Genomic DNA, 15059 nt, shown 5'->3' on the forward strand with positions numbered 1-15059 from the left:
AAATATGTAAAAATTTAGGACACAAATTTTTAGGACACACTAGAAATTACTTTTTTAAAGTGCCTTACCTCAATGTGTCATGACTGATAAACCAAAAAACCTGTTTCTTTCTTTTTCCTGGTTGCTAATATTCCAAATAAGTGTGACTTTAATGTTGTACAGTATACAACTATATAACCACTATTCATTCCATAACACTCCAGTAATGAAAAATAGGTAGCATTCGTATGAGCCTACCTCGTAGTTATTGATTTAAATTTTGTTTTTTGTTCCTGAGCCAACCCTGTTAGCACCAAAAGCCATGAAAGGGTCTCCTTGGGTTAGATATACCAGCCACTCAAATATAAAGCTTTCCACAGAGTGAAAATAACACCTGATAAAGACAGTCCTTTACCATCTCTACATTTTTCTAGACTAGCTAACCATCAGATCAGACAAAGATGAGTTCACATCCACGTTGAAGAGGGCTTAAAAATTTCATTTCTTGAAAGGGAACTATTGTACCTGGCTGATGTGGCTCAGTGGATTGAGTGCCTGCCTGTGAACCAAAGGGTCCGTGGTTCCATTCCCAGTCTAGGGCATGTGCCTGGGTTGCCAGCCAGGTCCCCAGTAGGGGGCGCCTGACAGGCAACCACACATTGATGTTTCTCTCCTTTCTCCTTCCCTTCCCCTCTCTAAAAATAAATAAATGAAATGAAAAAGCGAACTATCATAAACAGAGTAGCAGACAGGCACACAATGGCAGTCTCTAGGTGCTGCATACTGGAAAAGGAAAACCCCAGGCCAAGCCAACTTTCCAGCTTTTCTATTTGCAAGAGTGAGTGGCACTCAAATCACTCTTTATTTGACCTACACAGTGTTAACCCAAGCTACAGACTAGAAACTGCAAAACCCATCAAAAAAGCCCTTCTCAAAGTGACACACTTCTTTCCACTGTTTGACTCCTTCCTCCAACCAACCAAATTGCCTTTTTTGTTGCAGTCCCAGCCCTACTTTTTCTTGAAACCTCAGTTTGAAATCTGGTTACCCTGCTTTTTAAGCTATTACATTTTTTGACAGTACCACCTATTTACTTTGAAGCCTAGGCTAATTCATGTTATTAATTATCACACCTGGAGTTAGCACAACAATCAGTTGTAAATCCCGGTACGTACAAAAAACGCCAAATTGGGTAGATTGTACTTTGAGTAACTCATCACCTTTCCTATGTTGTAGCCGAGGACCAAGTAAAATCAGGCTAAGAAACATAGGGAGATTTTTATCTGAACAAGTCATGTGATTCTTTTCTTTGAAAAATTTTCAACAGCTTCACAGGTGAGTTTTGTATTGTTCACATTTTAAGGTTAATGAAAACAGCTAACAAGCAATAGATTACTTTGAAACTCTTTGGAATAAAGATTAAAATTTTAATTTCATGATTTACATTATGCTTGATCCCATCAGCTCTGCTATGAAGAAAAAGTAAAAACCAGAAAAGTTCCTTTCACGAAACTAAGATATTTTCTTGTAAACTGAAAAATGAAAAAAAAATCTTTTCTTTCACATATTAGAATATGTATGGGAAAAGTTGCTTCCCTAGATTAGAGTGCAAGTGGGAAAAAATGAAATCAAAAGATTATTTCCTGATGTAAAAATTATATATAGAAATTTCATTGTCCATAAATAAAAGTTTTATTAGAATACAGACACATCCATTTGTTTACATATTACCCATGACTGCTTTTATACTATAACAGCAGGATAGCTGCAACAAAGACTGTTGGCCCAAATGCCTAAAATATTTACTATCTAGCCTTATCAAATTCAAATAGGCTGATTTTATTTCCTGTTTATTTATTTAACTTGAATATAAGAGTTGAATATCTAAATATGTAAATTAACATAATAATGGGGCGACTCCTTTGGTCTATCATTAAAAGAATGTTTTTGGGGAACTGCAAGGCTGCAGTACGGGCACTTGACCGTGCTGCACAGTCAGGAATGCAAACAGGCCCGTCTGTTCTGCAGAGCACTTTAGCAACAGGCATGAGGAGTCTTCAAAATCACTTTCACTGCACTGAAGAATGTGACCGTACGAATGTACCATTATTTAAACAGCCATTTCCCCATTGATAGCTATATGCATTGTTTTTAATATTTTACTATTAGAAACAATGGCATACATTTTATGAATGCTGTATTTAAGATGTTTATATATTTAACATAAATCACCAATTGATGCTGAATCTATAGAAGTCACATTTTATGAGGAAGAGTATTTTATACAATCTCTGAGTCCGTAGGCTATAAATCTAAGGGTGGGCTTGCTGGGTCCTAGGTCATACACATCTTTTACTAGCTTACTAGCTATTGCCAAAAATGTTCTCTAAAATAAAAACAATACTGTCAACATTTTTCAGTCCTATTAATTGTTGCCAATTGATGGAAAAGAATGGTATCTCACTGTTATCTTCAACTGCATTTCCCTAGTTACTAAGATTCAGTATCTTACTAATTGACCACTCACATTTCTTCTTTTATGAAATGAGTGACCAGGTCCTTTGCCCAGTTTTCTGATAACATTTGTCTTCATTTGTTTCTTTGTTTCGTTTCATTTAGTAATTTAAAGGTGAATCCCCATTCTTCTAAGAACAAACTTTTTCAAAGCTACCACCTTTCCTCCAAGGCTCCTTCCACCTTCTTAACTAGATTCAGCACTATTCCTCTCATACTGCTGCTCTCACGGGCCCCTCAATGGAAATAAATTTGTCTTATGGACCCCACTGCCACAATTATACCCTAAAGTTGTGATGATGCCATTCCCCTCCAGTAAACGCATACCAAATAAAGGCCAAATTCCATAGTGTGGCTTTCAAAGCCTCCATCATCTGTCCTCAACGAAAATGTTCAGTCTATTACTCTCCTACACAAACTCCACACACCACGTACACCAGACTGCCTGCCATCTCTCACAAATACCCCCTGGGCTTTCCGATTCTGTCTTGATCTACGCTCTTCCTAGTACCCATCTGTTTATTGGAAGTTCTTCAAGGAAAGCTCTTCCTTACGATATAACAAGTAAATATAGGAAAGAATTAGGAAAAAAATCACCATTTTGCAATCATAAGAGTGAAACTGATTCAAGCAAGAATCATCAGTTGATGATAAATCCAGAGGGAGGTACTGTATGAGGAATAGGCTACTTCACATGATTTCAAAGAATCCCTCCCCCCAAATTACTTAGAAAAGTAACTAGACTGAAAAATCAAAAAAACACCCTACCCAAGTAATCAAAATTAGCATCAGTAAGGGGCAAATACCACGTGCCTCCAGATTTGATGTCTTAAGAGAAACACAAATTGAGAACATTTATAAAATAAGTAACCTTGTTATTTTTTAAAATGTTAAATGTAAAAGACAAAGAAAGGCTAAGGACCTTTTCCAGATTAAAAGGGATTAAATATAATACATGATTCTTACTAAGAACTGGGGAAAACACTATCAAGGATATTATCAGGAGAAGTAATGAAACTGGAGTATGGACGATAGATTTAGATTGTGTGCTTCATAAAAGAACTTTCATTCCAAGAATCTGCATATGCCCCACAACTAAGGAAGGCACTGATACATACACCTAAGGAGAGAAACTGATCAGACAAATGTGCAAAAACGGTGTCTAGAGCACAGAAGGTTAAAATGGACAAATTAACAATGTCCAGAGAAACCATCACTGCTCACCTTACTTCAAGAACAAACACATGGGCCCTGGCTGGTGTAGCTCAGTGGATTGAGCACAGGCCTGCGAACCAGAGGATCGCGGTTCGATTCCCAGTCAGGGCACATGCCTGGGTTGCAGGATGGTTCCCTGCAGGCCAACTCCCAGCAGGGGACGCACGAAAGGCAACCATACATTGATGTTTCTCTCCCTCTCTCCTTCCCCCCTAAGGATAAATAAATAAAAATTTAAAAAAAAAAGAACAAACACATGGATTTGGATCCTCATTTGATTTTTCAGTAAGACTTCAGGTTTCTAATACTGAACAGAAAACTATTTAGATGGCAAAGGCAATAACTGCGAAAGTGTTAGTTACCTTTAAAAAACCAGATTGTTAGTTTTTACAAAAAATCTAAAAACACACGGCCTTTTGAATATTAAATACACCAATAGCTTTATTTAACAAACATTGAGTGACTACCATGTGCAGAGCACTGTGCTAGGTGCCATGAAGGATACAACGATGAAAAAGACATTGTCCTGCCCACAAGGAGCATATAATCTAATGGGGGAGAAAGACAAATACATGACTACAATACAAGGCAGTGAACAACAGAGTGGACAAGTACTGAATGTGGCCTGAGTGTGGTACTGATTAGCCTCAAGGTTACACTTCGAAACATGGGGGATGTAACGTTGGCTGCTTTGAAAAGCCCCTCTCAACATCGGCATCATAGGTGTTTAAACAGTCCTGCCCAGGCAGCTGGAGGCAAGAGAGTAGGCCGAGTGGAAGGGCCATTTGAAACACTGTCACACCTACATACACGGTGCTCACACAAGTATGTAGGGACTGCTACAATAAGAACATATATATCATCTGTCCTTTGGTTAATGGCTATAGCTACTGTTTTAAACAATATACTTTTATATAAAAAGGAATTTGTATCATCCCAGAAAAATCAATTTAAGGATTAATAGTAATTCAACAAAGAATCTTGCCATAGGCAATTTTCTTATTTACTAATTGTCTTTTCTCTAAATATCTATAAAGCTCTTTAGCAATTAAACAGACATCTAAGTATTGCTGAGTAAAAAACCTCTTATGTTCAGCCTTCTGAAGGAAATGGTCACATACCTGGTAACCTGATGTAGTACTATTCTAATAGCAAGACGAAGGCCTTAAAGAGATTTAAGGAAAATAATTTTTAATACTTTAATGCAAATGGAATACACGCTGATTACATAAAATTCAGTGTTCTTGGAAAATATCTCAGTGACAGCATTTGATACCAGTTAAGGCCAGCAAAATTGAAGTGAGAAAAATATCACATGTATTGTCTTTCATTGGTTTCATACATCATTGCCTATGACTATGGCAACCCAATCTTTTCTCTGAAAATTCCATTCATTGGTATTAATGAGCTTTGATGTGCTTTCAGCTCCTATGCTAGAAACAGCTGCTGACCACCTCCTCTTGGTAGTGCTGTCTTACATAAATGGCAAGTAGAAGCACATTTCTTGGCTGCTTTTCCTACTTCCTGAATCAGACAGAGGGTTCACTGCTTAGCCTGTTTCCTTCAATGTGTCACTGTGATCCTGGGACCTCTGCTGCTTTCTCTCAAGGAAACGAGCACGTGCATCTGATATGGATTTATCGTCATTTCTCCTCTGCATTTTCTTTAAGACTTCTTTTGATATTCCATCTGAAAACATCACAAATTATCAAGGAAAACTTTAGTTCTGAGAGTCAGTATGAGAAATGTTAAGAGAAAAAGGCGCCCTGATTTTCAGTGTTTAGACAAGATAAAATTAAATTCTGCCCTTTCAAAAGAAACAATGTAGTCTATGGTAAAAAAATAAGAACACGGAGGCCTGAGTAGCCAGAAAAACTGCCCCATTCAGGCCTCTATACACTGCAGTTTTACACGGCGACAAAACACCTAGTGTCTAATGTCACTAAAAGACTCTCTCATCGTGGGCAAAACTCCTCACCATTCCATTTCTCAGTGATGTTAAATAAGGATAATATAGTCTGCTCCATCAATTAGCCTCAGAAAGCTTTAGTGAAATGAAAAGCTTTTTGTGTGTGTGAGCTAAGAATTAAGCTTTCTGTCCTAGTTTAGTACCACAACTGTTTATGCCTCCCAATTAGGGACTTCACAGTTCATGAAAAAAAAAAACAAGTTCTGAGATAATAATTGACAAAATTTTTAAATTTTATAAACCAAATCAAAATAATAAAGTACTACTGGGAAGCAGTATGCCATAATAATTAATAGTATAGGCGACAGAATCAGGTTTTTGAATTCAGAATCCAGATTTACCAGTAAAGAGCTATGGGATTCTCAGCAAATTACTGTACACTGCTTGGTACTTCTTCATAGATGAGGTAGGGATATGTACTTACTTTGTAAGGTTATTGTGAAAATTCAGTGGGGTAATGCAAGGTTTTAGCATATGGTCAAAGCTCAGTACATGTTCTTGTAAATAATTTGGGATAGAGGAATTAAGAAAAACATGATTAACTGGAAGGAAAGAAGAAAGTCAAAAATACTAAGTCTCAGGCTCATGATTAAGTCTTTGCTTTCTGAATGAACAGAGCCAAAATCTAAACCCCAGAAGAGTATCTTTGTAATTACATGAGAATTTGGACTTAAATGCTTCCTGGATTTGTATCACTAGAACAAGTGATACACTCACCTTTTAGATGTTTTACATTTTCCTTATTTGTCCATCTCCTTCTTGCATCTTCTCTTGCTTCACGTCGGGCCACACTGCTCAAATCATGTGCATTAAATTCATGTAACTTGGGTAACAAGTCTCTCACCCACTCATAACGAATTGGACACACAATTCTTGCGTAGACTTTGGTGGTAACTAATACCTCGTGGAAAATGATCCATTCAAGTTTGGTTTCCTGTTCATGAAGCTAAATAAAAGAATTCATTTAAGGATGATGACTCAATAAAATGCCTTATTCCACATTAGATCAACCAAGTACTATTAGCCTAAACTTTTCTGAATCAATCCCTATATGCTTCAAACAGGAGGTACAGACCAACTCAATACCTTTACAACCTATATAATAAATTTAACCTCAAAGCAAAAAGTAAAAGACATTTGGTTATTCTTATTCCTATGCTGTTACAAATTTCTCCTCTTTATTAAAAATAAAGTACTTACTGCTGAGGAAGGATGAATGTGAACTGGGCTTCCACGCCCATCCATTGTGCAAAATGTTCTCCCAACAGATCTAAAAACCAGAAAACCAAAGGATAAACACAGTAACAGTAAAACAAAGAAGTACAGCACTAAGTCAAACAACAAATAATTATAATATGCTCTGCTACAAAGAGCACTATAAACAGAGGTTTAAATTTATTCCACTGTCACTGTAACTTCTCTACCAATTCATCTCAAACTAATGATACAACTTACACGGTCATTTATTTAAGTATAAACACTTGTGGTGAGTAAGTAGTAATATTAACAACACTGTATTTGTGCTTTCAAGTTTCCAAAATACTTTCATACTAAAGGCTCAAAACAACCTCTGAGTTTTGAGAGGCAGGCACTTCAAGGTCAAAAGTGAAATTTCAAAAAAATTGGCTAGCCTCTTAAGGTCCCAGCTAATGTGTGGTAAAAGCCCCAATCATAGGTCCTCTAACTTCGACACAGTGTTCTTTATATTCCATCTTTTTTCCAAAGGTATTAATGATTTTCACTATTCTAAAATCTGACAATTAGAACATTTAATGAATTTTTCTAATTCATGTTCTTAATTTCAAATTCTTATCCTCTTCTATACTTCCCTACACAAATATTATTCAAAAAAACTTATAAAAAATAATAGCCCTAGTTCAATTGTGACCACAATTGATTTCCTATGGAACTTTATATATATTCCTATTATAACACAGATCAGTGTTGTTTATATATCTGTGCAGTACAGTATATATTTGTACAGCACAAAAATATTTTTTACTTGAACCATTTGAGAGTTAGCTGCCAACCTTAGGCCCCATCATTCCCAAATACCTGAGTGTGCATTTCCTATAATCAAGGACATTCTTCTATATAACTATAATCATCCAATGAAACCACAGAATTAAAACTGATATATTTCTAGCTTTAAGGATTAATGTTAGTAATACATCAGTTTTGTCAAATGTCCTGTAAAGATCTAGTTCAAAAATCATGTATTGCCTTTACTTTTCATTTTTCATGTCCCCTTAGTTTCCTTCATTCTGGACTAGTTCCCCAGTTTTTCTTTGACCTCCATGATCCTGACACCTTCAAAGATCACAGGCTAGTTATAGTGTAGTATGTCTGTCAATGTGAGTTTGTCTGTTTCGGGATAATTAGATTCGTGTTATGATCTTTGTCAGGAATATCACAGAAGTGATGCTGTGGTTTCATTTTATGCTACCGCAAAAACATGACTTTGATTTGTTTCATAACTGTTAATGTTCACTTTGATTGTGTGATTTAGATAGCATCTGCCTGGCTTTTCCACTGAGAAGATACTTTGCCCTTTGTAATTAACAAGAATTTTATAGGGGGAATAAATGGTAAGGGAAGAGGCTTCGGGAACACTCAATACAATATAATGTATTATGGAATTGTAAACCTGAAACCTGTATAATTTTTTTATCCTTTCCCATGTATATTTTTTCACTGCTTTGAGAGAGAGAGAGAGAAGGAGGGAGGAAGGGAGAGAGAGAAATATCAATGCAAGAGAGAAGCATAGGTCAGCTACCTCCTATAAATGTGAGGACTGGGAATTGAACCTGCAACTTTTTAGTTACAGGATGATGATCCAACCAACTGAGCCACACCCGCCAGCGCTGAAATCTATATAATTTTATTAACCTATGTCACTCCACTAAATTTTTAAAATTCAACTTTTAGAAATGTATAGAGATATGCTCCGCTCTGTAAATAACTCCATTTGTCATTAAACTTTTAATTCACTCAGTTACTAATTTATATGAGTACAGACACATGGCTTCATATTTTATTCAGTGGGTTATATACTCCATTTCTATCACTTATTTTGATGTTCAAAATGTACCATATTTGATCAGCTGGAGGCTATTCAAGCTGACATGGCCACAACTTTCACTGATCACTTCTTTGCTTGCTGGCAAAATAAGATGTTCTGAGCTCATCTGGTACTTTCCCAGCCCTATTTTTCCAAAGAACTGTGAGTCCTTCATGTAGCAGATGATTTTTCCAAGTCAAGATATGGGCATTATCATTGTTCCCAGTCCATCTCAGAGTTAGGATATTATATGTATATAAATGCCTATATGTGTAATGTTTTACATACATATGTATGTGTATATATATGTATATATACGTGTATATATATATATAACATTATATACTGAGTGTATATATATATATAAAACATTATATACTGAGTATATATATATATATATATACTCAGTAACATGTTTTTATTTCTACATCCATCTATCCTTCAATCTAATTATTAAAAAACGTAAGTTCACAAAAACTCCCTAATGTTCTAATCCAACACCACAGAGCTCATTCTTGTGTTCTCCCTTTCAGTATTTCCAACTCCCTTCACTATTATCCTTAATATATTAACTACGTGATCCATTCCTCTGTATATAACGAATCTCTATCACCAACACTGTTACCCCTTTTCCTGCACAGATGCCCTCTTCACTCTGACCCTCAATACTGAACAACTTCCACATGGGTGCTGCTTTCTCCACCCTGCTCAAGCCCTGACACTCGCACCAGTCTACCCTTCAAGGATGTATCCTCAGCCTTTAGGCCTTCCCACTCCACACAGAGCCACTCCTCCGTAAGACAAGCCTTGTCACTCAATGTAGACACTGACACCCGGGCTGGGAAGCTGTCCTTCAGACTCCCCTCTCATCCCACTTGAGCTGCAATATCCCACTGTAAGGCCTGCACAAGTCACAATTACGAAAGGGGTCCCTGTTGTAGATGTCATCATAGCCAAAGAGCTGTAAGCAAACCACCAATCAATAATATTACGTAGTTCAATATTATAGTTAACTACAGTAGTATTTCTTTATCTCTCAACCTCAAAGTCCTTACCTTCGAGCTACATTTTTGAAATAGCCTGCACAAAGACATCTTCGCAGTACTTCATGTTTAGGGCCCTCAAAGGTCTCTCTTGGGAAATCACTTTGCTACAGAAATAATATATATATAGTGGTAAATCTCACAACAATTTAAAACATTCTTTTATTTTTATTTTATTTTATTTTATTTTTTTAAACATTCTTTTATTTTGAAAAGTCCACATTTCTAAGAGATTCTGTGTCTGGCCAATATGGAATAAAAGGGTCCAGATTTACCCTTCTACTTGAAACAACCGAAAAATTTACAAAACTTATGAAATAATGATTTCCAAAATACTGTATGGACATCAAGCAATAAGGGATAATGATCTTTAGGAAATAAGTAAATAAAGGAAATAAATGGAGAAAAACCCACAACTGCCCCAGCTTAATCAGCCTTGAGAGATTTTGGATCAAGGTGCAGAGAAGGTAAAACCCAAGTTGAACCGAGAGAACTCCCTGAGACAGAGAAGGAGCTGAGAGCCCAGGGAGACCAAAATGACTAGAGTTCACAGGAGTCCAGGAGAGAAGAGAACTGCACACACGGAGAGATCTGCATTCAGCCCAGTATGATTAGCATATAAATGTGAAGAGACTACCCCAGGCCAGGTAGAAGACCTCTTGGAAGGGTAAGAGATTACTATGCTTGGTGCTCACACAGAGTTAGGAATGGTGCTTGTGACTACAAGCCAGACAAAACATTTCGTAATTTATATGGTCTGGGTACTCAGAGGATCTTGCCCAAATGCTACTCAAGAAAAAAACCCATTACAGCAATTACCTGTTTAAGCTTCCTGATTAGTTCTCGAAGTTGAGCTTCAACACGAAAAGCGGAAAATAAGCACCTCCAATGAATCCAGTGTTTTTGGCACCAGGACGCTGGTGCTCCACTGTAACACAAAAATACTGGTGTCCTGCAAATATCTTCTACAAGTGAAAGAGTCTAACATCCTCATTTCTGTTACAAAACTAGAAAATAAAAAGCAACTGGCAGCTCTTTTAAAAGACTCGTCCTATTACTGAAAAGCACTTCAAGGAATTTGAAAAAAAAACAAATTAATATGGGTGCCTCTGAGTGAATTAAAAAATTATTTGTAAATGGATTTTTATGCACATATGCTTTAACAAAATATCCAATCATTTTCTCATCTAAGCTACCGATATAAAACCAAAATTCTCTAAGGTCATTTTCAAAAAAGGTTTAGGGAGAGAAGAAAGAACTATTATATAATAAATGCCTACTAGGTAACAGTCACCTGACATAGATAAACCTCATTAATGTTCATAAAAATACCTTCAGGTCAGTATCATCCCCACCAAACCTAATTGTCTAGAGTTACCCAATAAGTACATATTGGAGCTATATTTCAAACTGACAATTTCCAGTACACACAACTCACATACCTTGATTTGCACTGGTCAAAAATGACAGCTAATGTTGCAAAGTCATTAAAACCTCCAGCTTTAGCTGCCAATTCTCGATGTCTCTGCTCTGCTTCCTTCTGGTACTCTGGATCAACTAAAATGACAGTTGCAGAGGCAACTTAGTTCTACTTTCCATCAAACGCCTACATTCACTTTGTTTACTCAAGCTCCTTAAAATTTCTCTCACCCTCTGGGGTAGAATAAGGTGGAACTATATTAACTTTTTCTGGTGGGGGGGGGACCTTAATCACTCCCACGACTCCTTTTCCTCTTTTAACCACGCTTCAAAGATTTTATAAGAATACAAACATTACTTCTCCCAATCCATTTGCCTTTATAATAATATTGAATACTTATTTTTAATTCATTTTTATCATAAGAGTAAACCCTGCTCAGAGTAAAGAAATTACATAAAAATTCAATGTTCTCCACTTTGTCACATTACCCATAAACCAATCCTCAAGTTAAACATTGTTAATTATTTATTTTTCTTTTCTTAAAGACTTATTTATTTTTAGAGAAAGGGGAAGTGGGGGAGAAAGAGAGGGAGAGAAACATAAATGTGTGGTTGCCTCTCATATGCCCCCCACTGGGGACCTGGCCCACAACCCAGGCATGTGCCCTGACCAGCAATCAAACCGGCAACCCTTTGGTTCACAGGCCAGTATTCAATCCACTGAGCCACACCAGCCAGGGCACCATTGTTAATTATTTAGTGTATGTCCTCTAAGATATTTTCTATGTATATATAAGGATAGATATATAATAATTTATTTTAACATAAATAGGGTATGCATATGTTCTGAAACTTCCTTTATTTATTTAAGAGCAACTTCATGTCAGTATAGATAGAATCATTCATTCTCAAAAACAGCTATATTTTAACCCTCACCAGTGTGGCTCAGTTGGTCAGGTGTCATCCCACAAAGTGAAAGGTCTCAGGTTTGATTCCCAGTCAGGGCACCTGCCTAGGTTGCAGGCTCAGTCCCTAGTAAGGGTGCATGTAAGAAGCAACCAATTGATGGTTCTACCACACATCACTGTTTTTCTCCATTCCTTCCACCTCTCTAAGAATAAATAAATAAAATCTTTTTAAAAAATAAGTAAATGCATTTAGAAGCAGCTGGAAAGCCAATCAATACACACTTCGAATGTAACAAGAGTCAGCAAGTCACATGCTCAAAAACTGAAGATGCTTTTTGTAGCAGCTAAAGATCTTAATGATCCAGACTTAAAAATTAAGTCTGGCTCATATATGTAAACACAGCAAGAACATCTAAGTTTGAGTAAGAAACAATGGTAGCTGCTGCCTCTAGCAACTAGACCTGTAGGCATATTTAGGAAAGGAAGACATACTTTTCACTTAATTTCTTTTGCAGCATTTGACTTTTGAACTATATGATATATTAGGAATGGTAGTGTGAAGAGTTAGGCAGAACCTCTCTCCCTGAGAGACATCTATTAAACTAGTCAAAATTATCAAAATCTCTGGAGACTGCCTGAATCTATGGAATTCACTAGGAACCGCAGAGAACGCTGCATTCGAAGAGGTGACACAGCCACCGCCCCGCCCCAACACCTGTGTGTGCAGAGCTAATTCAGGGGCCCTGGCAACCTTGACCTGGTGGTGCCCTTCTCTCACCTCCAGTTTCTACTCCATATGAGAATCCGGGCCAGGCTGAGAAGCTGATGAATGGGGGGATGGCTAATGACGGTGCAGTCCCCCAACTGCCTTACCAATCTGCCTTACAGATCTTCTGTATTGTAGAAGACCTGTCCAATGAGTTCAGTGGCTGAGTAGTAGCTCCTACTACTCCCAGTTTCCTAGGGCTGTTCAGGTATTTTTAAAATTTTTTAATTAAAAACCATGTTTGGCAGCCAGGGTATATCCAGAGATCCCATCTTGCCAGGCTTCGTGCTGAGGGGGCTGTGACTACTAGTCAGAAGTTCCCACCACCTCCCACCCAAGCTTCTGCTCCACAGGGAGGCCCCAGGCAGGGCAGCCACTGAAGATCAGGGGCCCCATCGATCCCCTGCTCCACAGCAGAGATTCTCCCCAGGGGCAGGTGGGACAAATGCTGCCAAAGGCTGGCCAACACCTTGCCCCTGCCGAGGTGCCCAACTTTATTTGGATCAGACTACGAAGCCATTTATGCCCCAAGACACTGTCAACAACACAGCCATCAGTGGAGGCTAACAGCTTGGTGTGGTAATAACAGACACAGAACAGCCAAAAATATAACAAAGATCAGAGAAACCTGTTAAAACCATATCTGTCCTCATGTCGTAGAAGACTGTGCAAATGCCTAAGGCTGCACCTTCTGGGGAGCAAAGGAGAGGGACAGTCAGAGTCTCTGGTCTTTGGCCCTAGCAGGACAAACTCATAGACTCCCTGAACTGTGAAAACTGTCTTCAAACTACACAACATAGACCTAACAGTAAAGACTGACAACATCACTGGCTTAAGGGACTTAGGTACAACCTCCCACCGGCAGTGGCTGACTGCTGGAGGTGAAATGTGCAATAAACAAAATGAAGGCTTCGCTACGTGGGGCTCAACAGTAGACACGGGCTGGCAGAGGAACAAATCAGCAAAACACAGATCAAGGGATACTGAAATTCCAAGAACAGAGGGGAAAAATGAAGGAAAAGGAACAGTCTGAGAAATGTGGGACACCATTAAACACAGGGAGTGCCAAAAGGAGAAAGAAAAGGATGGAAAAATTTTTGAGGAAGTAATTCCAAGATTTGATGAAAAACATTAATCCATGCAATCAAAAAGTTTAATGAATTCCAAGTAGGATAAAAGAAACAATTCAAATGTCCATCAACAGGATGATAGACTGACTGCTGAATACTCATACAGCAACAAAATACTACTCAACAATAAAAAGAACAAAGCACTGTTACATAAAACAAAATGGATGAATCTCACATACAGGATGTTGACCAAAAAAAGCCACACACAAAAATACATACTGTATAGTTCTATCTATATGATGTTTCACGTGAGGCAAAAGCAACTCCCCCAAAATCAAGAAAGTGGTTGATGCCGGAGGTGGGATGGTGTCTGCCTGGGAAGGAGTACTGAGGGAATTTTCTGGAGTGATAAAACTGTTCCATATCTTGACAGGGGTGTGGTGGGTTATGGGTGTATGCTTTTCACAAAATTAACTGAATTATACACCTAAGAATTAATACATGTAAATTTCACCTGAAAAAAAAAAAGCAAATATTGAACTCTAATTATATAGGGTTGCCTTTAACAATGGTATAGCTTAGTGATTCTGAAACTACTTTTGCATATTCTAGGGACAATAAGCAATTTAAATATGGACTCTGGACTAGATAATAGTATTGTTATTAACGTTAAATTTCCTAACTTTGATAACTTTACTTTGGTTATACGAGAGAGCACCCTTGTTCTTAGTAAGCACACATGTAAACACTTTGTGGTAAGGGAGCACAACATTTCCAATTTACTCTCAAATGACTCAGAAAATGTATGTTTATAGATATATAGAGAGAATAATTAAGCAAATGCAGCAAAATATTAAAATCTGCTGAAACTATATAAAAGGTATAAAGAAGTTCCTTTCATATTCTTTCAACATTTCTGTAAGTTTAAAATTGTACTGTAGGGTCCCAGCCAGGGAGCTCAGTTAGTTAGAGTATTGGCCAAAGTTGCAGGTTCAATCCCCAGTCAGGGCACATGCAAGAATCAACAAATGAATACATAAGTAAGTGGAACAACAAGTTGATGTGTTTTTTCTCTCTTTCTAAAATATCAATAAATAAATTTTAAAAAATTATAT

General features: G+C 37.4%; 1 protein-coding gene across 1 annotated transcript in view; it reads right to left on the reverse strand.

Moving 5' to 3' along the window:
• Positions 1–4122: 4122 nt before the first annotated feature.
• DHX40 (DEAH-box helicase 40) overlaps positions 4123–15059 on the reverse strand; it is a 38420-nt gene continuing 27483 nt past the window's right edge. The window contains exons 13-18 of the mRNA XM_037069845.1: positions 11224–11338; positions 10601–10709; positions 9794–9888; positions 6878–6947; positions 6395–6623; positions 4123–5397 (exon numbers count right to left, since the gene is read on the reverse strand). Coding sequence (XP_036925740.1) covers positions 5258–5397; positions 6395–6623; positions 6878–6947; positions 9794–9888; positions 10601–10709; positions 11224–11338 — 758 coding nt within the window. The 3' untranslated portion in view covers positions 4123–5257. The remainder of the gene's footprint in view (positions 5398–6394; positions 6624–6877; positions 6948–9793; positions 9889–10600; positions 10710–11223; positions 11339–15059) is intronic.

Source organism: Sturnira hondurensis, unplaced genomic scaffold (assembly GCF_014824575.4).
Source record: "Sturnira hondurensis isolate 20B ecotype Veracruz unplaced genomic scaffold, ASM1482457v3 Scaffold0018728, whole genome shotgun sequence".
In the NCBI taxonomy this organism is placed as follows: Eukaryota; Metazoa; Chordata; class Mammalia; order Chiroptera; family Phyllostomidae; genus Sturnira; species Sturnira hondurensis.